Source organism: Cnephaeus nilssonii (genome assembly GCF_951640355.1).
Source record: "Cnephaeus nilssonii genome assembly, chromosome: 17".
Taxonomy (NCBI): domain Eukaryota; kingdom Metazoa; phylum Chordata; class Mammalia; order Chiroptera; family Vespertilionidae; genus Cnephaeus; species Cnephaeus nilssonii.
The window spans coordinates 253,572-279,563 of NC_137088.1; the positions used below are offsets into that span (position 1 = coordinate 253,572).

At 55.9% G+C, this 25,992-nt stretch overlaps 2 protein-coding genes across 2 annotated transcripts; both read right to left on the reverse strand.

Annotated features, from left to right (window-relative positions):
* Positions 1-537: 537 nt before the first annotated feature.
* Positions 538-5,047, reverse strand: LOC307113403 (serine protease 46-like; the record flags this gene model as incomplete). The annotated part of the gene is made up of 5 exons (XM_079795037.1): positions 538-792; positions 2,092-2,255; positions 3,249-3,508; positions 3,609-3,786; positions 4,933-5,047. The coding sequence occupies 5 exons, from the start codon at positions 5,045-5,047 to the stop codon at positions 538-540; spliced, it is 972 nt and encodes a 323-aa protein (XP_079651163.1).
* A 14,823-nt stretch (positions 5,048-19,870) lies between these two features.
* Positions 19,871-23,591, reverse strand: LOC307113189 (serine protease 44-like). The gene is made up of 5 exons (XM_079794612.1): positions 23,187-23,591; positions 22,881-23,037; positions 22,051-22,316; positions 21,210-21,373; positions 19,871-20,667 (listed from the first exon to the last, which is right to left on the reverse strand). The coding sequence occupies exons 1-5, from the start codon at positions 23,563-23,565 to the stop codon at positions 20,431-20,433; spliced, it is 1,203 nt and encodes a 400-aa protein (XP_079650738.1). The 5' UTR covers positions 23,566-23,591; the 3' UTR covers positions 19,871-20,430.
* Between the last annotated feature and the right edge of the window lie 2,401 nt (positions 23,592-25,992).

Here is a 25,992-nt window from a genome sequence, read left to right on the forward strand (position 1 = left end):
GTCCTCGCCTCCAGAGCCTGATGGGGTCACTGAGGCGGCTGGGTGTGCATCCCCTCACACACGTCCCCCAGGCGCGCTCTGCCTTGCCCTCCCCTGCCCCCATCACCCACCCCTGCGGGAAGAGAGAAGCCGGTCAGATGTGGTAGAATCGGGGGACACTCGGGGCTGGGAGAGGCCCAGTTTCTGGAACAGGGTCCACAGGGCAGGTCTGGGATTTGTCTTGGGAAGAGACTGACCCTCGCAGGAAGGCCCGAGGGGAACTGTTGGTCAGAGACCCAGGCCAAGGCGTTGGGGCCTGGGGGCGGGGCCGTCTCGGAGGGTGCCAGCCAGAAACAAGAAGAAAGAAGACTTCAGTGGGAAAAAGTGCAAAAGCATCTTCATTGAACAACTGAAAGCCAGTGGCTTGGGACCCTCCCTCCCCAAGGGCGCTCTGCCCTGGCCCTGCACGCCTCCAGGCCCCACCTCTCCGAGGGCGGGCAGAGAGCAGAGAGCAGCAGCCTCGGCTCCAGCTCCGGGAATGACCCCTGGGAACGCTGCTCACAGGAGCCACAGGGAGCCCAAGGGGACCAGCAGGATGTAGCCCGTGTGCAGGACCGGGCTCAGGAAGGCGGGGTGGGCCCTGTTGATGAACTGGACGTCCGTGATCTGCTTCTTGATCCAGTGGGTGAAGTGGGAGGTGCTGGTGTAGATGTTGGGGAAGTGGTGCTTCTTACAGCTGAAGCTCCAGCTCTCCACCCCCATCTGGACCCACGTCTTGTTCACTTGGCAGACCAGGGAGCTGCCAGAGTTAACCTGTGAGGGGAAGAGGGAGTGTCAGGGAGGCAGCGGGAGGGTCTGCTGCAGACCCAGCATGAACTTGCCCTTCCCAGGCTGTGGCCTCAGCGTGAGCTGCGCCTCGGGTCCCTGATCACGGGGCCTGGCTGGGAACCTGCTCGGCACATACAAGCTCCACGCGGGGACCCACGGTCGGGGCCCCTCAGTCCTTCCTCTTCGGTCTCCTGCAAACTCCCCTAAATCCTGGAGGGCCTCCAAGCGGGTGCCCTGACCTTCTTCTTTCCTGCAGTCCTGCTTGCACAGTGAGCTATAGGGAATGCACACCGACCCCTCCTCTTTTTGTGCAAAGCATAAGAATAGTGCTACAACAGCATCGAGCAATCCAAAGGTAACTGCTGTTATTCCTCTTGATGGCAGGTTTATGGTCATTTAAAAAGTTTTACACTCTTGTATATCATTGAAAAGTTTTGTAAATTAGAAAAAAAATGGTTCTCTCTATAGATATAGATATAAACAATATAAAATTTTTGGTTGATCCTCACATGAGGATATTTTTTCCATTGATTTTTAGAGAGTGGAAGGGAGCAGGAGAGACAGAGAAAGAACTTGATGTGAGACAGACACATCAATTGGTGGCCTCCCTTATATGCCCAGGGATTGAGCCTGCAACCGAGGTACATGCCCTTGACCAGTATCGAACCTTCAGTCTGCAGGCCAACACTCTATCCACTGAGCCACACCGGCCAGGGCAATGATACAGATTTTTGTGAAATAATGCAAACCTCTGACCCACCAGTTCTTTGCAGGATGCAGCCCCTGGAAAATTCTGGAGCATGTCAATAGGGAAATGAGTGTAAGAATATTCGGAGGAGCAGAATCTGTGATATGAAAAAAACTGGAAACTACTTCACTGTAGTAGAAAGGATAAACTGTGGCGTATTCATCGAAGTGAATATTGTGGATAGAGCTGATTAATGAATTAGCTGCACGTATCACTATGGCTAAATCTCAAAAAACAATGTTGAACAGAAGATGCAAGAGACAGAAGTGTGTTTACAGAATGAGGCCATTTATGCAAAACTGGTTCTGCCAGATCCAGGCATGTACGGACTGATGTTCAGACACGCTCAAATGACCTGGGAAGTACTGCTATCATCACCATTCCTGTGGACAGGAGCAGAGTCCGCGCACCTGGCTTTACAGACTGGGAAGCTGAAGCCTGGGAAGGGAGACTTGTCTGAGGTCTCCCAGTGCCATGTGAAAAGGAAGGCCTGGCCCCTGAAAGTCCCCCCCTGCCCCGGCCCACACACGTCGCACCTGACAAGAGTCTGCGCCCCATTCTGAGCTGGCGCACAGCATGTCCTTCCCGATGAACTTCTTCTGGCCCTTCAGGAAGAGGAACTGATACTGCTGGTTGCAGATCTCACTTTTTATTATCTTGACAGAAACTTCCTGAAGACTGTAGGGGGACTTTGGGGCCACTAAAGAGAGGGAGAGAAATTCTGCCTCAGCATCCCTTCAATAATTTGGCACAACTTTACCTTGGGGTTATCTACATTCCCTGATGTGGGGGGCAGGGCCATTTCCTGGGGTGGTAATTTATTTATTTTGCGGGGGGGGGAGGGGGGTAATTTATAAAGGCCCTGTCCATTGCCTGACTTTTGAAAAGCTCAAGCTCATTAAGAAAACGGAGTAAAAGTCTCCCAAAGGGCTTAGAGTGACATCCGGGCACTGAACGAGGACAAGGAGAGATTTCCTCAGGGATCCATGCGGGTGAGGGGCTGAGCACTGCTCCGGGCTACTTGGTCAGGTGGCAATGCCCTGGAGCCCAGAGTGTGCCACCCCCTGGGAGGCAGGACCCCACAAAGGCTCTTAGATGCTAGAACCCCAGAGTGACGCTAATAGGGGCCACTGGTATCTCAAGGTAACAGCTGCGTGGCTGCCAAATGGTTCAGTGCCTCCTAACAGGGCCCTTGTGCCACCTGCGGACAGGGAAGCCCACTGACGTCCAGGGATGAATTCCCTGCCCTGCTGCCTGATGGCTCGTGTTGGATTTGACCTTGGGGCCTGAGGCCCATGCAGACCACGAGTGTCTTCTCCACGAGAGCACTTTGCTTTCAGCAGAGGTCGGGAGAGTGTGCAGCGCATGGAGATGCTCAGGAAATGTTTGCTGACAGGTTGACGAGGAAAGGAAGGAAGGAAGGAAGGAAGGAAGGAAGGAAGGAAGGAAGGAAGGAAGGGAGGGAGGGAGGGAGGGAGGGAGGGAGGGAGGGAGGGAGGGAGGGAGGGAGGAAGGAAGGAAGGAAGGAAAGAAGGGAGGGAGGGAGAGAGGGAGGGAGGGAGGAAGGAAGGAAGGAAGGGAGGGAGGGAGGGAGGGAGGGAGGGAGGGAGGAAGGAAGGAAGGAAGGAAGGAAGGAAGGAGCCCATGGTGATGTGTTCTAAAGAGGCAAGTGTTTTGGAAACTGCCCCCTCACCTTTCACGGACGGACGTCCCCACACAATGGCCCAACACGAGGCTCCAATCGCTGGCATGAGCTTGGTGGTCGGGAGGCAGATGGGCTGGACAAGGGGGGACCAGAGGATGGGGTCCCTGAGCTTCAGGAGGGCAATGTCATCGGATATGAGGTTCTTGAAATTCTCGTGAGTCACCAGGTGAGCGAGTGGGAGCTGAGTGCCCTTTGCTGGGAGGTGCTGGGCTCCCACGATCACCGAGTACTTGCTGGCATCCAGGGACCTGCAGGGCCGTGGGTAGGAGGCGGATCTCCAGCAGTAACCCTGCGACTCCCAGAACCCCAGCCTCACCAGGGCCCGCCGGACCGGCCCCCCCGACTGACCTCTCCAGGCAGTGCGCGGCCGTGAGGACCCACAGGTGGTGGACGACGGAGCCGCTGCAGATGTACATGCCCATGAACAGGATGCTCACCTGCCACGGCCACTTGCCCGCCTCCACCAGCTTCCCCTTCACCATCTTGCAGGACAGGTTGGTCTGACCACAGCCCCAGAACCAGGGCTCTGAGGAAAGAGACAGAGAAGGCGCCGTGCCAGCCCGTGGAGACGGCGGCAAAGGCAGCCCTCGGGCTGTAGAGGCAGGGGAGCCACACGCACACGGCAGCTGGCAGGTGACCCCACCCAGGGCTGCCTCACAAGAACACACGTGGTCACTTTGGGTGGGCGCCCAGAGACCTTCTGTCACATGAGACCCCAAACTTTTCACCCCCAAAGTCTACTGAAAGCCCGGCTGGTGTGGCTCAGTGGTTGAGCGTCATCCTATGAACTGGGAGTTCACAGTTCGATTCCCGGTCAGGGCACACATCCGGGTTGCAGGCTCAATCCCCAGTGTGGGGTGTGCAGGAGGCAGCCGATCGATGTTTCTCTCTCATCACTGATGTTTCTATCTCTCTCTTCCTCTCTCTCTCTAAAAATCAATAAAATAAAACACTTAAAAAAAAAAAAAGAGTCTACTGGGAAACTGGTATTGGATGCTGGCTCCACAGGTCCCTGAGGTTCTCTGGACCCGGTTTCCGATGGTGAGGTGGGGATACTGGTAAGCCACCTCCCCGAATGTTGTGACGTCAGCCTCGGACGCGGGCCTTCTGCAGGTGAGCAGTCGTTCATACACCGCGTCATCGCAGGCCTGGAGTGCATCTCCCGGACAGGCTCATCTGCTCCACCATGTTAGCTTGTCCCCAATTTTTATTTTTATTTATTATTTTTAAAAAATATTTTTATTGATTTCAGAGAGGAAGGGAGAGGGAGGAGAGATAGAAACATCAATGATGAGAGAGGATCATTGATTGGCTGCCTCCTGCATGCCCCCTCCTGGGGATCAAAGCCTGCAACCCACGCTTGTGCCCTGACTGGGAATCGAACCCGGGCCCCTTCAGTCCGCAGGCAGACACTCTGTCCATTGATTCAAACCGGCTAGGGCGTCCCCCAACTTTTAATAAGGCTCTTCCCTCGTGTCCATGTCGCCCGCAAACCAGGATGACCTGGACACTAGCTGGGTCCCCAGGGCTGGCACACCATGCAGTCTGGTGAAGCTGCATCCATCGGGCGTGAGGACAGCCAACAGACACCCAGGCACACAGACCCCTCCTGCCCGTCTCGTGTCCCTGAAGCTCTCCTCCCTGCCCCTGTGCCATGTCCCCAGAGCCCTACCTTCCACAATGAGTGGGTTCGCGATTCTGGCAAAAGACAATGGAGACGAGAGGCCGTGAAGGTCTCCCAGCCCGCACGCCATGGGCAGCTGGTGCCCGGCGCCGCTGGTCCCCATCGTGGATATGGGGACAGGGCATCTCCGACGTGCAGGGGTTCTAGAACTCATGGTTTGTTTACTCAGGGTAGCCAGGGGGCTCTGCTCCAAGCCTGGGGCTCCCCCACGGGGACAGCAGCAGGATGCTCGCAGGAAAGGAGCCGCTGTGGTCCTGGCGAGGCCCCACCCAGGCACGATGTGACGCCGCTGCCAGGACCCTGCCTAGAACGGTGCTCCTGGGCCTGACCTGAGCCTGGGCAGTGCTGGCGTCAGGCCGGTGACAGGGCCTCCCGGGCTCAGCCTGGGCCTCGACGTACCCCCTCGTGCCCATCGAGAGCCTGTGACAGCACCAGGCATCTGGCTTGTAACAGTTCCCGGGGCCCGGCCTGCGAGGCACCCCTCGTGCCCAGTCCCAGCACCTTCGTGACACCCCCCAGAAGTGAGGCACGGAGAAGGGGACGGCTCACTCCGGGGGTGGGTGGCTGAGCTGGATCTGGAGGTTTCCTGTCTCTTCCTGCATTTCCAGGAGAACAGCTGCGGGGTGGAGGGGGCCAGGGGTGCTGGGCCTCGCAGGTGGCTTCCTGAGAGGAAGCAGCGTGCACACTGGGTCTTCCTGAGTCCGCAGAAGAAATGACATCTTTGGGCGCCTTCCCCCCACCCTCCACAGAGGCCCCTCACACTGTCCACGAGGATGGCTGGCTCCTGCCCACCGCCTCCCCAGGGCTGCCCAGGCACGGGGCAACGAGGTTGTTTACACACTGCGGGGGGGGGGGGGGGGGGGGGGGCTGGGGCCACATCGGAGAATCCAGAATCATGCAGGAGAGCAGACGGGTACCTCCCACAGCTGCAGCCCCACCCGTGTGTGCCATGGACACGGGCAGCGGGAAGGACAGGCAGTGCTGTTGGGCAAAGCCCCGGCCCAGGCAACACGACTGTCCTCCACAGCCAGGCAATGGACACGCAGTAACACGTGAAGCTCTTAAACATAGTTTTGAGGAAAAGAAGCCAGACACCATAAGGCCCGTATTGTATGAAATTCAAAAGCAGGCAAAACCAACTATTTTTAGGGAAACCTGGTAGAGAAGGAAGGAAATGATTATTGCTACCATCAAATTTCCTCTTTGAGAGGAAACGGGGGTAGGGAGGAGGGAAATACTTTGAGGGGAAACAATCAATCAAAAAAAAAAAAAAAAACCCACACAAGGTAATTGAATAAAAATGCATATCCATTATCACCACCAAGGTGAATACAAAAGAACTCCCAAAGTCAAAGATTCTTATATTTGGCCCTAACTGGTTTGGCTCAGTGGATAGAGCATCGGCCTGTGGACTCAAGGGTCCCGGGTTCGATTCCGGTCAAAGGCATGTACCTTGGTTGCAGGCACATCCCCAGTGGGGAGGTGTGCAGGAGGCAGCTGATAGATGTTTCTCTCTCATAGATGTTTCTAACTCTCTATCCCTCTCCATTCCTCTCTGTAAAAAATCAATAAAAGATATTTTTAAAAAAAGATTCTTATATTGGGTAAGAAAAAAAATCCAATCACATGCTACTTATTAAAGACCCACCTAAGACAAAGTGACACGAAGCAGTTGGAGGTAAAAGATGGGCAAACAACATTACGTCTATGCAAGCAAAAGTAGAAATGGCAATGTTAATCTCTAACCAGAAAAAGACAGTCATTTTATGTTGGAAAGAGATAAAAGTTCCAATGACTATAACGTCATAAAGTTCTGTTCATCAATAACATGACATCAAACAAATGATGTAAAAAAAAAAAAGCCCGCAGCGCTGCCTAAGACACCAAACCCTCCCTTGCAGTGGGAGACTCTTCAACTCTGGCCTTTGGGGAATGAAATGCCTATAAAAACCAACCGCACACTCGACTACCAAGGAAACCACAGTAACTTCCCTACGAGCTGAAGTCGCTTGGCCCACACTTCTTACTAGGATGCGATGAAGCGGGGATTTAATAACAAAAGACTAAGCAAATAAACCAAGTTACTTGAAATTTGAAATAATGAAAATAAATTAATTAAATGTTCAAATCAAGAAACTATAAAAGGTGCAAAATAAATGCAAGGAAAATCTGTAGGAAACATGTACAAAATGTAAAATTATACCCCAATTGACTAGAACAGTAGAATTAAAAATGATCTCTATGATAGGAGCCAGATTGTTGAAAAAGAACAAATATTAAATAGGACCATTTTACATTGGTAGGGTATATGCCCCACCAAGATGGTACAGTATGCATGAACCTTGCACTCCTAACAACACAGCTTTGAAACATAAAGCAAGAATTATAACTGCAAGAAGGAATAGACAACGTCTTAATTCCTGTGGTAAACCTCTCAGAAATCAGCAGATTATCTATCCTATCTAATAAAAGAGTAATATGCAAATTGACCATCACTCCAACACACAAGATGGCTGCTCCCATGTGGACACAAGATGGCTGCCACAAGATGGCCGGCAGGGGAGGGCAATTGGGAGGAACCAGGCCTGCAAGGGAGGGCAGTTGTGGGTGATCAGGCCTGCAGGGGAGGGCAGTTAGGGGTTACGGGGCCAGCAGGGGAGAGCAGTTGGGGGTGACCAGGCCTGAAGGGGAGGACAGTTAGGGGCAATCAGGCCGGCAGGGGAACAGTTAGGTGTGGATCAGGTTGGCAGGGGAGTGGTTAGGGGTGATCAGGTTGGCAGGCAGAAGCAGTTAGGGGCAATCAGACAGGCAGGCAAGCAAGCGGTTGGGAGCCAGCAATCCTGGATTGTGAGAGAGATGTCCGACTGGATTGTGGGATCGGGCCTAAATGGGCAGTTGGACATCCCTTAAGGGGTCCCAGATTGGAGAGGGTGCAGGCTGGGCTGAGGGACACCCTCCCCTGCCCCCTGTGCATGAATTTCATACACCTCTAATATATATATATAAAAGCCTAAGTGACCAAATGACCAAACAACTGGTCGACTGGTCGCTATGATGCGCACTGACCACCAGGGGCAGACACTCAATGCAGGAGTTGCCTCCTGGTGGTCAGTGCGCTCCCACAGCCAACCTCCCGCAGTCCCTCCCCCGACCAGGCAACCTCCCATGGCCCCTCACCCCACCAACCTCCTGCAGCCCCGATCGGCCCTGATCGGCCCCCAATGCTGGCCAGGCTGAGGGATTCCACCTGTGCATGAATTCGTGCACCAGGCCTCTAGTAGAGAAGATATAAAATACTCAAAGTGTTGAGAGGATTCGAATAACATAGTCAATACTCCTGACCGACCAGTTTATAGCTAGAACTCTGTTTTAAAACACACAACACTCGTTTCAAACACACATGAAACAGAGACCAACTACTAGGCACAAATAAAACCAATTCCAAAAAGCAGCAATAATGCTATCTAATAAGGAGGGAATATGCTAATTGACTGCCACGCCCTCAAAGATGGTGGTGCCCAGTCCCCTCAGCTCCGTGCGCCTGCCTCCGGAGTCCCCCAGACCCCTCAGCCTCCCAGCTGCCCAGGGCCGGCCTGAGGTGCAGGCAAGCCTCAGATGGCAGCTGCCCAGCCGCCCAGGGCTGCCCAAGGCTCAGGTAACCAGGGCCAGCCGAGGCTTGTGCTGCCGGCAGTGGCAGCAGCAGAGGTGTGATGGGGGCGTCGCCTTCCCTGATCGCCGGGTCGCCTCCTGCCCCTGAGGGCTCCTGGACTGTGAGAGGGGGCAGGCTGGGCTGAGGGACCCCCCCCCACCACCAGCTCCAGTGCATGAATTTTCATGCACAGGGCCTCTAGTTAAGTTCATATTGTAATGTAACTTTTAATAGAGAAAAAGGAGAACACCAGGAAATTAAATAACACCCTTCTATTTAACTCTTGGGTTAAATTAGAAATATATTGTGAAATTAAACACATAAAAATGAATGACAATGAGGTCAATGCATATCAAATCCTATGAAATATGGCCAAAGTGAGACTTAGAGGAAATGTTATGGAATTAAGTGAAGATAGTAGAAACCCAGGACGTCTATAATAATGAATTGAGCACACTCAAGAAGTTAGAAAAAGAACAATAACATGAATCCCTCCAAAGTAAAAGGTTGGAATTGCTGAAGCTAAGTGAGCTTTAGTGAAAGGAGATGAACAAATGGAAGCAGCTTCGATGACTAAGCCCAGGAGCTAGTCTGCACCGTCCAGGAGTTCCCAGGTGAGAGAGACCCACGCAACCGGTGTCAGAACTCTGTCTCCTCCCTTCAGTGGTGGCAGCTTCCTTCCGAGCTGGCCCCCTTGTTGAAAACTGTTCACCAGCAGTCCACACTCTTCCGCGTCCTCCCCGCATTCACAGAGAGGGTGTGTCTCTCCTCTCACTGTGCCTGATGCTGAATGGGGTAACCCCACTGAGGGCAGGTGCTAGGGCGCCAGCCCTGGCTAAGGACATGGAGCCTATCAGCTGTCCCTCCTGGGAGCTGAGCGTGTGACTGCTTCCCCCTGAGGACGTGAGCAGCAGGGCACAGAGTGTGGGCTGCTGACCAGGAACTGGGTTTATACCCTGAGTGGTCAGATTATGATGCCTTCAGAGATCATAATAATCTGGCTACTCGGTGTATATGTGGGAAAGACGGATACCAAAAGGCTAACCTACAAAAGCACACCAGATGGCTTTTTGAAAACCTCTAAGAAATAGACCAAAATCTGGATTTAGGTAATTTTTTTTTAAAGAAGAGGAGAGCTTTTGCTACAGTTTAACAAAACATAACATAAAGCAGATTGAAACAGTACAGCACTAACCCAGGGACAGACAGACAGATCAGTGAGCAAATAATAGTTCAAAAACACACCCATGAATATATTGAGATCTCATTAGGATAAATGTGGACATTCAAACCAGTAGGTCTCTACAAAAATAGTGTCAACGGGGTCGGTCCTCCAGTTGGAAATAGTTAGATCCCCACCTCACACCATACATATCCCCACCTCACACCATACATATCCCCACCTCACACCAAACATATCCTCACCTCACACCATACATATCCCCACCTCACACCAAACATAAATAGAAATGGCAAGTGGATTACGGAGTTACACGTAAAAAAAATAAATTTATCAAAATGTTAAAAGAGACAGGAAGATAGCTTTTGTCATCTGGAGACAGAGAAGGCCATCTTAAGTAAGGCACAAAACTCACAAAGATTGATTCGACTCTAATAATTTTAAAAGTCCTTATGGAAAAATTACCCATCCATTCCACATATTTCTAAAAGAAAATGTTTGTAAAAATCAACAAAGGCTTAATATTCAGAAAAGATAAAGACCTTCCATCTGAAAAGATAAGCCACCCAATTTTAAAAATAAGCAAAGTCTGTGAGCAGAGGATTTAACATTTTATTTTTTATTTTTTTGTTGACAGTATTGAACAGAGGACTTACTAGAGAAAAGGTACATGTGTTTTTCAATAAACACATAATAAGACACTTCTCCAATAAAAATTAAAAAAGCACAATGCTATAACTTTGTGCCATTGGACGGACACAGGTTTTAAAGGTTAATGATGTCCACTTTTAGCAAAAGGGGGAACCCACTCTCAGGCACTGTAGGTGTGCATGCACACTGATTCCGTTGGGGGGAGGGATGAATTTGATAGTATTCGTCCAAAACGATGAACTTTGTGTTTCCTTTGACTGCCCCCACCCCACCCCGTGCAGGAGGGTGTTCATGGCTGCCCCAACGCTGACAAGTCAGAAACGGCCTAAAAATGGCTGCGGGCCCAGCCCGCGTGGCTCAGGGGCTGAGCATCGACTTAGGAACCAGGAGGTCACAGTTCGACTCCCAGTCAGGGCACGTGCCCTGGTTGCGGGCTCGATCCCCAGTGTGGGGTGTGCAGGAGGCAGCTGGCCAATGATTCTCTCTCATCATTGATGTTTCTCTCTCTCTCTCCCTCTCCCTTCCTCTCTGAAATCAATAAAAAATATATATTTAAAATAAAACAAAACAAAACAGGTGCGGGTTAAATAACCTCCGCTACATCGCACAGAACCCAGGCAGTGGTGTAAGATTACCCATCGCTCTAGGCACTGACATGGCTTTTAAGGGATCTATTTTTTTAATGTAGGCTATGAATAATGCATGTATTTAAAATCATGTATTTAAAATCATAAAGATACATTATTTAAGGATGCTACCGATGATTACTTCTGGGTAAGGGAGCAGCACTGTGGTGGGGTAGATGAGAGGGGGAATCTTTACATGTATTTCTGAATTTTTAAAGTAAATCACAGGATCATATTCAGCTATTATAGTTTTTTAATGTAAAGAAAAATGTAACCGTGAACATGTAATACTTTTGTAATTAGTATGTTAAAATGCCACTAAAAAAAAAGTAAAAGCTTCCTGGCCGGCGTGGCTCAGTGGTTGAGTGTCAAACCAGGAGGTCATAGTTCAATTCCCAGTCAGGGCACATGCCCGGGTTGCAGGCTCGATCCCCAGTACGGGGTGTGCAGGAGGCAGTTGATCCATGATTCTCTCTCATCACTGATGTCTCTCGCTCTCTCTCTCTCTCTTCCTCTCTGAAATCAATAAAAATATATTGTTTTTAGAAAAGTAAAAGCTGACTTGGAGCATTGTATGTAGGAGCTTCCTATTGTCAGCCTACGGGGAGTGCTCCCTTACAGCATGCCCACTTCACAGATAAGAAAACTGAGGCCTCAAGCCCTTTCCTTATGCCCCAGCACTAGTGATATAGCAAGTGATCAGCACTAGTGATCAGCCCACCTGGTAGAATTAATTCCAGGAGACCCTGCCCTCCCACCCACCCTCCACTAGCAACCAGGGCCACCCAGAAAAGAGAACAGAACCAGCTTACATTTTCACAAATTTAATCCCTGCTGTTCTGGGCCCCAATTCCAGAGCCCTCTCGGCTACACTCCCCTTCTCCTGGTCAGCCAGGGCCTCATCGTCCACCACATCCCTCCCTATGGACTGCCCAAGCAGGACCAGGCCACCCGGGGCCACTCTGTCCCCACCTTGACTCTTGTTGAATAGGGACACATGACCTTGGTCTAACCTTGATCTGGCCCCATTCTGGAGGGGGACGGTCAGGGGCCCATCTGGGGAGGCAGCAGCCAGGACAGGAGAAGGAGCCGGACGGAGGTGCAGGGGCCTGAGGGAGCCCCGTTGCTCATTTGGTTCTTGATCCATTTGCTGTATTTGGTGACGCGCGTGTACACACCTGGGTTCTGTGCTTTGGCACAGGCCTTTTCCCAGGACATCACCCCAGCCAGGATCCATCTGTCCTCCACTTCGCAAGCCAATGGGCCCCCGGGGTCCCCCTAGGCAAAGAGAGAGGCGTGACGGAGGCTCTGGGCCCAGCTGGGACCAGGAGTCCAGGGGACCCAGAACGCCCATCTGAGTTCCACTTGGAAGACCCTTTTGCTCCTTCAGGATCTCACTACCCAGGGTCCTGCTGCAGCTCCAGAGTTGGGGACCCTGTCCCAGAATATTAGGCAAAATCAAAGCCACAAGGGAAGAGGGATGGGAGCAGAGCACTGCCTAGGGATGGAGACAGCGGGAGGCCAGCAAGCCCCTCCCTGGGACCTTCCCCCCACCTGGGAGTCCTTCCCAACAGGAGCCCCCAGAACCTTCCCAAAACTCACATTGCACAAGTTTTCTCCATAATTGGTGGCACAGATCATGTCCCCCAAGATAAGGGGGAGGATGTGGGGGACGGAGGACTTCTTCCGGTAAATCTGGTCACACCTCTTGTTGTCCATGATGAACACCTCGGCCTCCTGCAGCTCTGGGGTCAGCGTGGAGTTGGCTGCAGCAGGTGCAATCCAAATCACAGGGACACGCTGAGAGCCAGCCGCACGCTGCTGCTCTCCAGCCTCCGAGCCCGGCCCCGGCTGTGCCCTCCGCCGCCTGACTGAAGCTCACTCCTCCTCCAGGCAGCCCCTCGGCCCAGAGCTCACCCACACGCCTCTCAGCTGGAGCTCAAGATCACCTGACAAGCCCGGCAGCTGTGGCTCAGGAGTTTAGCGTGGACCCTTGAACCAGGAGGTCACGGTTCAATTCCCGGCGTGGGGTGTGCGGGAGGCAGCCGATCCATGATTCTCTCTCATCATTGATGTTTCTATCTCTCTCCCTCTCCCTTCCTCTCTCTGGAATCAATAAAACATATATTTTTTAAAATCCTTTTTAATAAATGATCACCTAACAAGTCTTTCCCTGTCAGCCTGCGCCCCCCGCTCAGGGGTGAGCTCCCTGGGGGCAGGGCATGTGCTCCCATCGCCAAGGCTCGGCGTGTGGCAGATGCTTGAGGTCGTGAAGTGAACACGTGAGTGAGCGAATCGGTGACTCCCTGACTCTGAGCTTCTGAGAGGCTGGGCCTGGCTGAGGGCCCACAGCAATGGGCAGCAGTGCCCACGTGAGCAGCAGTCTTAACACATCAAGGACCAGGGGCCGGAGGTCACGGCCATGAGTTCCGAGAGGCACCGTGAGGGGGCCCAGCAGGCAAGGCCCCAGGAGGAACTGCTGCAGCCTCTGGGGGGCCCCCACCCCAACCCCCTCCTGCTCACCTGAGTAGCGCAGCTTGGCCTGGCTCCAGCCGGTCACCCAGCACTGCGTCCCCACCTTCAGGTCGAAGGTGGGCTCGGGGAGGCAGATGGGCTGCACGTACTTGCTGAAGACAACGGGGGTGTGCAGCTGGAGCAGGGCCACGTCGCCTATGATGAAGGTCCGGCCCCAGAACTTGGGGTGCACGACGATGTCCTTCACCGGAATCGAGACGGCCTTCCCGGGGTCCGTGGGCTTCAGCTGAGCGGTGCCGAGAGTCACGGAGTACTCTTTGGTGCTGCAGGGGACACAGCCCACCTGGTAGGTGCCAGGGTCCCAGGGCACCTGCTCCTACCTCCACCCAGGACCCCTCCCTTAGCAGGCGCCCTGCGGATCCAGCCTGGAGGCCCTTGGGGTCAGAGATCCACTGCCTCCCCATCCGTCATTCAAGTTGATTCAAGGTGGCCTGGCCGCTGTGTTGTGGGTACAGGGGTTAGTCCACATGTATGTTTTCATGCATTAGAGTTTGTTGCCCTCCTTAGCACACGGTCCTTGTTGCTGGGGGCTCCTGTCCCAGCTCAGCCCCTGGCCCCTGTGAGGTCCTCCTTCCCACGCCCCCTACCTCCCCACTCATGTGGCTTCCCAGGAAGCGAGGAAGCCACACAGGGCCTGTCGCAGCCCCGGGTCTCCGGGCTCCACTCGCGTGGCCGCACTCACCCTTCGATGCAGTGGGCAGCAGTCACCACCCATTTGTGGTCAACGAGGGCCCCTCCACACACGTGCTCATCTTCCACGCGGAGGCTCACCTCCCAGGGCCAGTGGCGGCTCACGTCCACGTCCTCCGACCACCAGGGCTTGCCACAGTCTTCTGGAACAAGGTGCCGAGGAGACGCAGTGAGCACCCAGAGGAGGAGCGACCAAGATGCCCCCGGGCGTGTGCACCAGGCCGTAAGCCCAGGGCTTGTTCCCATGTCAGAGACAGGAGAGGAGGGCAGCGGCCACCCGCAGCGTGAGCCAGGCAGAAAGCGACAGTGACAGAGATGAAAGGCTTCGAGATGACGACAGCACGGGGCGGGGGTGGGGGGGCTGGGGGAGAGGGGGACACGGAGAATGCATTTTCTGTTGGGTGTGCTGGGTAGAGAACTATCGCTGACTGTGAGAGTCAGTTGTTGAAGGATTATATGTACACAAAGAAGGTACACAAATGCCCTGGCTGGTCTGGCTCAGTGGATAGAGCATCGCCTGCGGACTGAAGGGTCCCAGGTTCAATTCCGGACAAAGGCACGTGCCCAGGTTGTGGGCTCGATCCCCAGTAGGGGGCGTGCAGGAGGCAGCCAATCAATGATTCTCTCTCATCACTGATGTTTCTGTCTCTCTCTCCCTTCCTCTCTGAAGTCAATAAAAATACATTTTTTAAGAAAAGGTTGGGAAGAGAGTAAAGAGAGGGAATAGGAGTGGACATAAACAGGAATAACTTAATCAAATAATTCAGGGCAAAAGGGGCCATGAACAGCAGATACACCAGCCTCCACCCTTGAAGCGTCAGGAAAAGGCAGGGAGACCCAGAAGAGCCATCTCTGCGGGCACTTCCACGGGCACTGCCACGGGCTCTGCGGGCTCTGCCACGGGCACTGCCACGGGCTCTGCGGGCACAGCCTCAGGCTCTGTGGGCTCTGCCACGGGCTCTGCGGGCACAGCCTCGGGCTCTGTGGGCACAGCCTCGGGCTCTGTGGGCTCTGTGGGCTCTGCCACGGGCTCTGCGGGCACAGCCTCGGGCTCTGTGGGCTCTGCCACGGGCTCTGCCACGGCCTCTGCGGACACAGCCTCGGGCTCTGTGGGCTCTGCCACGGGCTCTGTGGGCTTTGCCACGGGCTCTGTGGGCTCTGCCACGGGCTCTGTGGGCTCTGCCACGGGCTCTGCCACGGCCTCTGCGGACACAGCCTCAGGCTCTGTGGGCTCTGCCACGGGCTCTGCCACGGGCTCTGCGGGCACAGCCTCGGGCTCTGTGGGCACTGCCACGGGCACTGCCACGGGCTCTGTGGGCACTGCCACGGGCACTGCCACGGGCTCTGTGGGCTCTGCCACGGGCACAGCCTCGGGCTCTGTGGGCACTGTGGGCTCTGCCACGGGCACTGCCTCAGGCTCTGCGGGCTCTGCCACGGGCTCTGCGGGCACAGCCTCGGGCTCTGTGGGCTCTGCCACGGGCTCACTGCCACGGGCTCTGCGGGCACTGCCACGGCCTCTGCGGGCACAGCCTCGGGCTCTGTGGGCTCTGCCACGGGCTCTGCGGGCACAGCCTCGGGCTCTGTGGGCTCTGCCACGGGCTCTGCGGGCACAGCCTCGGGCTCTGTGGGCTCTGCCACGGGCTCACTGCCACGGGCTCTGCGGGCACTGCCACGGCCTCTGCGGGCACAGCCTCGGGCTCTGTGGGCTCTGCCACGGGCTCTGTGGGCTCTGCCATGGGCTCTGCGGGCTCTGCCTCGGGCTCTGCGGGCTCTGCCTCGGGCTCTGTGGGCACTGCCTCGGGCTCTGCGGGCTCTGCCTCGGGCTCTGCGGGCTCTGCCTCGGGTTCTGCGGGCTCTGCCATGGGCTCTGTGGGCTCTGCCACGGGCTCTGTGGGCTCTGCCACGGGCTCTGCCACGGGCTCTGCGGGCTCTGCCACGGGCTCTGCGGGCTCTGCCTCGGGCTCTGCGGGCTCTGCGGGCTCTGTGGGCACTGCCACGGGCTCTGCGGGCTCTGCCTCGGGCTCTGCGGGCTCTGCGGGCTCTGTGGGCACTGCCACGGGCTCTGCGGGCTCTGCCACGGGCCCGGAGGCTCCCTGAGCAGAGGAGCCGTTTAGAACCGGAGGTGTCTGTGTAGCAGAGGGCACCTCCCTGGTCAGGGGGCTGGGCTGGAAGCAGAGGCTCTGCGTCCCACGGAACACTCCTCCTCCCGCCGTGGGTCTGGTCCCGGCAGCACAGGCCGGCCTTTGGAAAGCAGGCCCTTTCCACTAAGTGTCCTTCCTTCAGCCCAGGGGCTCTAGCCGCAGATGACCCTCTTCAAGCCCCCTCCCTGCAGCGGGCTCACCCTACCCACCTGATTGGGTGTCGTCTTCTCTGTCACCTGGAGGAGAAAAGGGGACAGAGATGGAGAGAGAGGTCGTGACAAGAGGAGAATGAAGAGGGTGTTTTCGTGAATGAGTTCCTTTATTCATTCACCAATATTTCTCCTCTCCCCTCGCTCCCAGCCCGGAGCCCCGGGCTGTAGAACACAGGTCACCAGGCAGGTCCATGCTCACTGGCCTCGAGGGCCACGCCGCCAGCAGGGGAAACAAGGAAACGCCGTCACCTGCGGGAGGCCGATGCAGGGACGAGGCCCCAGATGTCAGGTGAGCCCCGAAGAGGCAGTGGACAGAGAGGCGCTGGCAAGAGGGGGCATTGCGCCAGGCCTCACAGAGACGGTAAGCCACCAATGAGACGCGACCATGACATTCCTTACAAAGGAAACGCCGTGGTGCCGGCCTGAACGCTTTGGGATAAAGGGCAAAGCCTGTGATGGCAAGAATGATGCCGGGGAGCAGAGTCCGGGGGGAGGGAGGCAGTGAAGATGGGACATGGGCCCGGCTCGTCGTGAAGGTGACAGACTGAGGGCAGCGAGGCCCCACGGGAGGCGCTGCAGAAACCAGGCAAGAAATGCGGAGTCTGAGGGCAGACGTGGTGTGAGCCCAGACGTGCTGAGCAGAGGGGGGGCTTGGGGACACGTTCGAGTCCAGGATGACCCCCCTCCCCATCTCCGATTCTAGAGACGAGTGGCTGCCATCCACTGAGTGAGAGGTCAGAGTGAGGAAGCCCAATCTGCAGGAGGAGGAGAGGTGACTGGGGAGGGGGTCCCAGAAGCCCAGAAGGCCCCATCCCGGCCCCCAGGGGGACTTGGGGGTGAGGAGGGGAGGGAGGGGCGTTGGGGAAGAAGGCGGGGTCCTGCCGCCTCACCCCAGCTCAGCAGTGGCAGCGGCAGCAGCAGAAGGAAGAGGAGGCTCAGGCCCCCGGGCCCAGCGCGGAGGCCCCCCAGCGAGGCGGCCATGAGCCGGTAGGCGAACCTGCCGAGTGAGACGCGAAGGCGCCCCATGCGCGCGGGCAGCGATGCGCCTCCAGCACGTTACCCGCCGGATCCCCAGGCGCGAGCCGCCCTCCTGCCGCCCGCCCCATACCACGAGGAGGAGGAGGAGGAGGAGGAGGAGGAGGAGGACGGCGCCCCGGAGCCCTAGCACCCCCCCCCCGCCCCCGACCCCCGCGCCAGTTCCTGGAAGGTGACCTCGAAGCCCTGGACCTGAGATTGCCCCCCAGGTGGCCAGCCCCACAACAGCGCCCCCAAGTGTCTTAAATTGGTGACAGCGCCCCCAGAACCTGGCTGGTGAAGACACCCCCGAATCCCGGGACCAGGGATGGCGCCCGTCACCCAGCCCCGGCTGCGCCCTGGTCCCTGCGCTGGGCGCATGGGAGACTTAGGTTTCTCTTGAGAATCTGGGAAGCTGTAGGCAGCGCAAGAGAAGAAGGTTGCAGGTTCGGCTGGGAACCGGGAAGATGTCTTAGAGAAATTGATATCGGAGCCGGACCAACAGGGTGGCCATGGGGTCTGGAAGGACGCTGTCCTTGAACGGTCCGAGGTTGGGAGAAGACCACCGAGATTTCTGTTTCTCTTGTCCAGGGTGGAGGGCCCGGCTTGGGGCCACATCTAAGGGGGTGCAGGTGGGTTCCCACCGATAGGCGAGTAGAGGTGGCCTGTGTACCCGTGTTGAGCGTGGTCCCCAGGGCAGCAGTAGCATCACTTGGCAGCTAGTTGGAGAGGCACATTCTCAGGCCCCGCCCAGACCCGCAGGCCGGGGAACTCGGAGGGAACGGAACCAGTGGTCTGTATTGTAACCCGCCGGCAGGGAATCTGATGCAGGGAAAGCATACACCACGGCTGAGTGGAGCCATCAGGAGGAGAAAGGCTACCTGCTGACCAGGCTACCGGAACGAGAACTTCAATGGACGTTTAACCGATGAATATTCAGTGGCTGGATCCGCACTAAGGGACGGGGTTTGATGTAAGCTGTCTCACCCAGCCTTCCTCAGCGGGCCACAGGGGGACTCTGAGCCCTGGAGGGACACCTGGACCGGGGACAGCAGGGTCAGAAGACGGGGAGGGAGTGACCAGCAGCGAGGCCGAGGACCGGACCACTGGGCCCTGGAGTGAGGATAAAGAACTAGACCCAAACACAATGACTCTCTCTTTGTTGTAATTCCTTTTATACTTAAAACTTCAACTCAAAACCACAACACTATCTTTTTTAAGTAAGCGATTATAAGGACCTATCGATAAAGAATTGCGAAAGATCAAAAAACACTATCATTCCTTCTTTACTTCAGAGAATAAAACTCACAAAATATAAAGTCTGCTAGTCTGTCTGCATCAAAAACCCCCATCTACTCAGCAATGTATAAGTGTGATGATGCTCATTTTATTAAACAAATGTGTGTGCCATTGATTGGAGGCATCTTTTAACAAAATTAATGTCTTTCAGATTCTATTAAAGTAACAATATGCCCTCAGCATATAAATATCAGCTAGTAGGTGCCCAGCTGGCGTGGCTCAGTGGTTGAACATCATCCTATGAACCTGGAGGTCATGGTTCGATTCCCAGTCAGGGCGCATGCCCGTGTTGTGGGCTTGATCCCCGGGAAGGGGCGTGCAGGAGGCAGCAGATCAGTGATTCTCTCTCCTCTCCCTTCTGCTCTGAAACCAATATATGTGTGTGTGTGTGTGTGTGTGTGTGTGTATATATATATATATATATATATATATATATATATATATATATATATATATTTACATGTCAGCTAGTGGGAAATCAGCCGTTCCCATGTGAGCAGTTATCCAGAGAGCATTCATATTTTGTACCATAAAGCTGTTTAGAGACTAATCCTTTGTTTTCACGAATAAGAAACAGAATGCTAAAAATATGTAATTCTAAAGCATTACCAAAGATACTACTGTTTAAAAAAAGCGGAATACTGAAATCAATGTTAAAATTAAACATAATGAATAGTTTCTTAAATACGAAAACTGAATGGCCTGTGTAAAGTACCTTATGAGACAAAAAGGTTAAATCTCATCCTTTACACTCATCATCAATATGTAAAGCATGTACATCTACATTCGCCCACAAAGCCCAGGAAGCAGAGCTTCAGAACACACAAGACATTCTCCAAACGTTTATTCGACTGACATCAGAAATCTCGGCACTCCTTCCTGTCTCAGCACAACGTGGGGTGAGCCTGGATGTGGCCACCGGGGCACTGAGGGAGGGGGTTCCAAGACCGGGCTGACGCGGGAGGCTTACGTGGCAGAGGCTGGCCACTCACGGGTGGATCCACATGGGGTGCAGGGAACTTCTCCCCACCCCAGACACCCGAGTCCCGAGGAAATCACACCACAGCAGGGACAGGGTGGCACCTCGCTCACTCTCTCTGGACAATCACCAAGCTGACGGGTGTGACAGTGTCAGGCAAGGGCCTGAAACCACTGGGTCTAATGGTGTCCAGCGCTGATGGCATCTCTTTCTTCCTCGGTAAACCTCCGAGACGTCCATGCGGCACCTGCTCCCCTGGGCAGGCCAGCTGGCCCCGGAGCTGGATGGTTTCAGCCTCCCTCCCAGCAGGTGTAGGCGGGGCCGGGGCCAGGGACCGGAGCACCAGGTGGGGACACTTTGGGGAACTCCAGTCTCACTTCTATGCTCTGTTGTGTGGCTCCCCAGGGCCAGTGGGTCCCAACGGGAATGTGAGGGGAGGGAGCTGAGGAGAGGGAGGTGGGAGGAGAGGCCTCGAGGGAGACTCCGAAACAGGAGGGAGCAAGCCTGTGGTCACAAGGTCACCAAGACGCCCAGGGGCAGCACCAGACACAGGGGCAGGGTGGGGAGGCCTGCTGAGTCTTGAGAAGAAGCCAGGCTCATCTGGTCAATGACCCAGTCCTTGTAGTAACTGACTTCTGTGTAAACTCCAGGGTATCCTTTGCGACCACAGCCGATGCCCCAGCTCACAATCCCCACCTGGATCCAGGTGTTATTAAATTCACAGACCAGGGGGCCCCCAGAATCTCCCTGGAGAGAGAGAGAGAGAGAGAGAAACAAATGGAGCAATGAAAGACCAGCATCAGAGCCGGCTGGCTGCCCGCAAGGCACTGGACACACGTGGGCGCCCCCAGGCACCCACCAGGCCCAGGTTTCTGAGAAAGAGATTTAAAAGCTGAGAATTTGTATACATACTCAAAAAACTGTGCCCAGAAAATACTGACTATAAACAGAACATGTACACACTCTGAGACAATAATGACTGAAGCCCTTACCTAATACATTGCCTGTCACACAGAAGGGGCTCACAACAGGTGACCCATCTTACTGGTGTGTCCTGCCTGCACCCCCCTCCTCCCTGCCCCGCTGCAGGCAGCATCCTCTCCTCTTTACTGAAAGGCTGGGTCAGGGTCAGACCAGCCTGGCAGAGCCCCTGCAGCGTGTCCCGTTGAATCCCCTTCATTCGAACGGAGAGTGAATGGAGGGGCTGGCAGGCAATGCAGGTCCCCCTGCCTGTGATGAACCCCAGGGGGCAACCCCAGGGCAGAGGTGGCAAAGGGCTGTGGACTGACCTGGCAGGAATCCTTTCCGAGGTCGTTGAAAGCACAGACACACCCTTCCCTGACTACGTCAAGCCTGGTTCCCAACTTCTTCTTGAATATCTCGTTACACTTCTCGTGGCGAATAATCTTTTGCTCAGCCTCCTGGAGCAACTCGGGGGCTGCCTCCTTTGGATCTGGAAAGACAATGTCGGACAAGGGGGTCTGCTTGGTGGCACCCCCTCTGGGTTCCACACAGTGTGTGCACACAGACATCCTCTTAGGGCAGCGGCTCTTGTCCCCACTGGACATTGGAGGGAAGGAGACCCAACGTGGACATGGGGAGAGGAGGAGGTGAGCATCAAAACCAAGACAAGAGAAGGAAGAACCGATCAGGACTGGAAGAGGCAAGGCCTTACCAGCCTGAGAAATCAAACCAAGCACCGGTCTCTCTGAGCGCCCTCAGCAATCGAGACAGGTGCCCTAGACATCAGAGTTTCTTTCCCTGGGAGCAGGATCACAGCCTGTCTTCAGGAAGTGCCCCTCAGGCTCCAAATCCAGCCTCGGGGGCAGGAGGCCCTGCAGTGTCACTGAGAGGCACTCACTGAAACCTCCCCAAGCACCAAGGCAAGCACTTCCTGTCGGGACAGCTCCGATCAGCAGACAAAACCCACCTGAGCTAAAACCCACCTTGCTTGTCACCCAAGGTCCCGGCCTGTGAATAGAAATGTGCAACCCCATCAAACTACCCCCTAGCAGCAGCTCTCCCCTCCTCCCTCACCCTCTTGCTAGAGAACTAACTGCCTCCCTGGCCTCCCTTTGGCTCCAACCCCGGGGCACCTCTCCCCGGCCTGAATGTGCTTCCCGGTCTCACCTTTTTCACGCAGTTTGCCCCATCCCGTCACCCAGCAGTCCGTGTCAGTCTGCACCATGAAAGTCTTTTCGGGGAAGCACACGGGCTGGATGTAGGTGGAGTAATTCACGGGGAACTCGAGCAGAATCAGGGCAATGTCGTTCTCGATCGTTCCGAAACTGTTGTAATCCTGGTGGACGACGATGTCGCGAACTGGGACTTTGACCGCCTGTTTGGAGGCGTGATACACGTGCAGGCCTCCTACCTTCACCGTGTAATCCAGGTGGCTGCAGAGATCCTGGGTGCTCTGTATTCCCTTCCACGGGGTCTAGGTCTTCCCAGACCCGCCCTATCTCCAACGCCAGCCTTCAGCCACTTCCCTCCCTCCAAACCGCATCCCTTCCCCGGGCCCCTAGCCACTCCATCCAGGGGTTCTCAGAGTCTGGTCCCCGGGTGAGCAGCGTCAACATCACGGGGAAGGTGTCAGAATGGCAAAGTCCTGGTCCCAGTCCCCATCTAGTCACTGAATCACAACTGCTCGGGGTTGGGGACAGGCCATCTGTATTGAACAAGCTCTGCAGGTCTTTCTGGGCTCACACCTCCCCCCGCCTCAAGACCCCCCAGGTGAGACTTTGCCCACACACTGCCCCCCACTGGCATCTCCCCGCTTCTTGCCCTGCGGTGAAGGCTAACCAGCACTGGCTTCAAGGCAGCGGCTTTGAACCTGGTTTTGGATCTGGACTGTCCAGGCTCCCAAGGGCCCTACCACCACCTGCCTCGGACCACAACCGGAAGAAGAGAAAGCTGGGGAGGGACTGGCCAGGAGCCGAGCCGGAGCCGGCAGCACTCACCCGTAGATGCAGTGGGCGGCGGTCATCACCCAGCGGTTGGCGATGAGGGAGCCCCCGCACACGTGCTGGTCCTCGACCTGCAGGCTCACCTGCCAGGGCCACTGCCCCTCCGCGGCCGGCCTCCCGCCCACGATCCTCATGCTCTGGTGGCCGCAGCCTGGAGCAGGTGAGGGGGAGCACTGAGAGGCTCACGCCGCCGGCACCCACACCGGGGCCGCGATCCTCAGGAATCTCAGGGCCCGGACCCCACAACTGGGAAGGTCATGCCCCCGGGCCCCCCAGCACCGGCTGGCCCAGCAGCAGCACCTGGAGCCACGGGCCGCGTCGGTGTGGGCGGTGCTGGCGGTGCTGGCGGTGCTGGCGGTGTCGGGGGGGCCACCACCGTTTTGTGGGCATCAGAGCCCCCTGGGGTAGACGCCGCCAAAGCGGGGGGCCCGGGCGCCCCAGGGGGTCCGGGGGCCTCGGAGGGCCCCTGAGCCGCTACAGGTGGCAACTCCCGCGGGCTCGCCCCAGGGTCCTGGCGGCCGCCCCCCGAGGGTGCGGGCGAGGGTGCGGGCGAGGGTGCGGGCAGCCCCGCCCCGCCCCACCGCCCCGCCCCGCGCGCCCGGGCCTCGGGGAGCCGGGGCTGCCGCAGCAGGAGCAGCACCAGGAGGCCCAGGGCGCCGAGGCCGCCCCGTAACGGCATGGGCCCCGCCAGTGGCCCCTCCGCCGGCGCCCCTCGCAGCGGCTCCGGCCCCGGCCCTGGTGTTGGCGGAACCAGGGTCGCGCCGCGTGCGTGCCTGCGTATGTGCGTGCGTGTGCGTGTGCGAGCGTGCGTGGGGTCACCTGGGGGTCAGAGCTGTTCACGCAGATGCGCTCCCAGCCGGCCGCGCCGGGATCAGGCCTTTCTGCGCGTTTTCCCGCCCCTTCTTGTTTGCGGTGCAGGAGCTGAGCTCTGGAAGCACCCCAGTGCCCACGGGCGATGGGGGGTCCCCACAAGGCGGAATGCCCATCGGCGATGGGGGTGCCCCACACGGCGGAATGCCCACGGGCGATGGGGGGCCCCACACGGCGGAATGCCCACCGGCGATGGGGGGGCCCCACACGGCGGAATGCTCCGCTGCTGCGAAAAAAGAAAGGACTCGTTCCATTCGCAACAGCATGGAGGGGCCCGGAGAGCATTATGCTGAGAAAGAAGCCGGTGGGAGAAAGGTAAGTATCCCATGATCTCACTCATTGGTGAAATCTAATGACCAACATAAACTGATGAACAAAACAGATCCAGAGACAGAGAAGCTTGGAAGAGACCGTCCAACATCAGAGGAAAGGTGGGGGAGAGGGGGGGGCAGGGGGAGTAAGAGATCAACCAAAGGACGTGCATGCATGTGACCATGACACATAGACACAGACAGGGGGCGCGGGGCAGGGACAGGTCAATGGGGCAAAAGGAGACATATGTAATACTTCAAACAATAAAGAATAAAGTAAAAAAAAGAAAAGTGGAACCGACTTAACCTCCTAGCAACAGTGGGGAAAAACAACAACAAAAACTTAAACTCCTTAACATAAAGGTTGCATTTAACATTACTAGGCACTACGTTAGAGATAACAGTGCTACCTTAAAAAAAATCAACCCCCACATGAAAAGAACCATTAGCAAAATGCAAATTAAAATTCCATTGAGATATCACTGCACACCTATCAGACTGGCTAAAGTTAAAAATAGTGCCCAGCAGGTGTGGCTCAGTGGTTGTGTCAGCCTATGAACCAGGAGGCCACAGTTCAGTTCCCCTCAGGCTGCAGGCTCCATCCCCTGTAGGGGGCATGCAGGAGGCAGTGAGTCAGAGATTCTCTCTCATCATTGATGTTTCAAGATATATCCTCTCTAATAAAATGGTAATATGCAAATTAACCATCACTCCGCTACATAAGCCATGCCCACCAGCCAAGCCACGCCCACCAGCCAATCAGGGCGAGTATGCAAATTAACCCCAATCCAAGATGGCTACAGCCACAGAGAGCAAGGTTTCCCAGGTAACAGAGGAAGCCAAGCTTTCCATAGCCGTTGCAGGCCTAAGCCTCCACTCAAGCTACAAAGTTTCAATTATAGAAGGTAAACAAATTCAAACAAATGGCGGCAGAATGGAGCTTGAGAGAGCAGGCCAGGGTTGCCGCCGGCAACAGGGGAAGCAAAGCTTTCCGCACACCCTGGCCGGGCTCACCCGCTTAAGGCTACAAAGTTTCAATTGTAGAAGGTGAATTAACTGCCACAGAAATGGCTGCCGCCCCAGAGGGAACAGCAGGCTTGGCTCCGCCCCAGGCTACAAAGTTTCAATTGTAGAAGGAAAATAAATTCCAGATACCAGGGCCTCCCCTTGGGTTGCCAGGGGGCGTGGCCGGCCTGCAAACCACCACAGGCCCCTCGCTCAGGCCGCCCCACACCCCAAGGGAATCCCCACCCTTATCTGTGACACCCTTCAGGGCAAACCAGCTGGCCCCCACCCGTGCACCAGGCCTCTATCCTATCTAATAAAAGAGTAATATACAGATTGATCATCACTGCAACACACAATATAGCTGCCCCCATGTGGTCAAAGATCCTGCCCCCATTTGGACACAAGATGGCCACCACAAGATGGCCAGCAGGAGAGGGCAGTTGGGAGGCACCCGGCCTGCAAGGGAGGGCAGTTGTGAGGGACCAGGCCTGCAAGGGAGGGCAGTTGAGAGGGACCAGGCTTGCAAGGGAGGGCAGTTGGAGGTGATCAACCCTGCAGGATAGGGCAGTTAGGGGTGACCAGGCTGGCAGAGGAGGGAAGTTGGGGGCAAAAAGGCTGGCAGGGGAGCAGTTAAGCATCAACCAGGCTGGCAGCAGAGTGGTTAGGGGGTGATCAGGCTGGCAGGCAGAAGCAGTTAGGGGCAATCAGGAAGGCAGGCAGGCAAGCAGTTGGGAGCCAGCAGTCCTGGATTATGAGAGGGATGTCCGACTGCCCGTTTAGGGATCCGACTGCCCACCGGGATCGGGCCTAAACGGGCAGTCGGACATCCCTCCAGGAGTCCCAGATTGGAGAGGGTACAGGCTGGGCTGAGGGACAACCCCCCACTGTGCACGAATTTCGTGCACCAGGCTTCTAGT

Bases quoted from the DNA above. Each gene is read 5' to 3' on its own strand.
- LOC307113189 (XM_079794612.1), bottom strand. From the start codon at position 23,565: ATGCCGTTACGGGGCGGCCTCGGCGCCCTGGGCCTCCTGGTGCTGCTC. The intron at 23,038-23,186 runs GTGCTGCTGCTG...CACCTGCTCCAG, and splicing joins GACGCGGCCCGTGGCTCCAG to GCTGCGGCCACCAGAGCATG. The intron at 20,668-21,209 runs GTCAGTCCACAG...CTCTCTCTCCAG, and splicing joins TCGGAAAGGATTCCTGCCAG to GGAGATTCTGGGGGCCCCCT.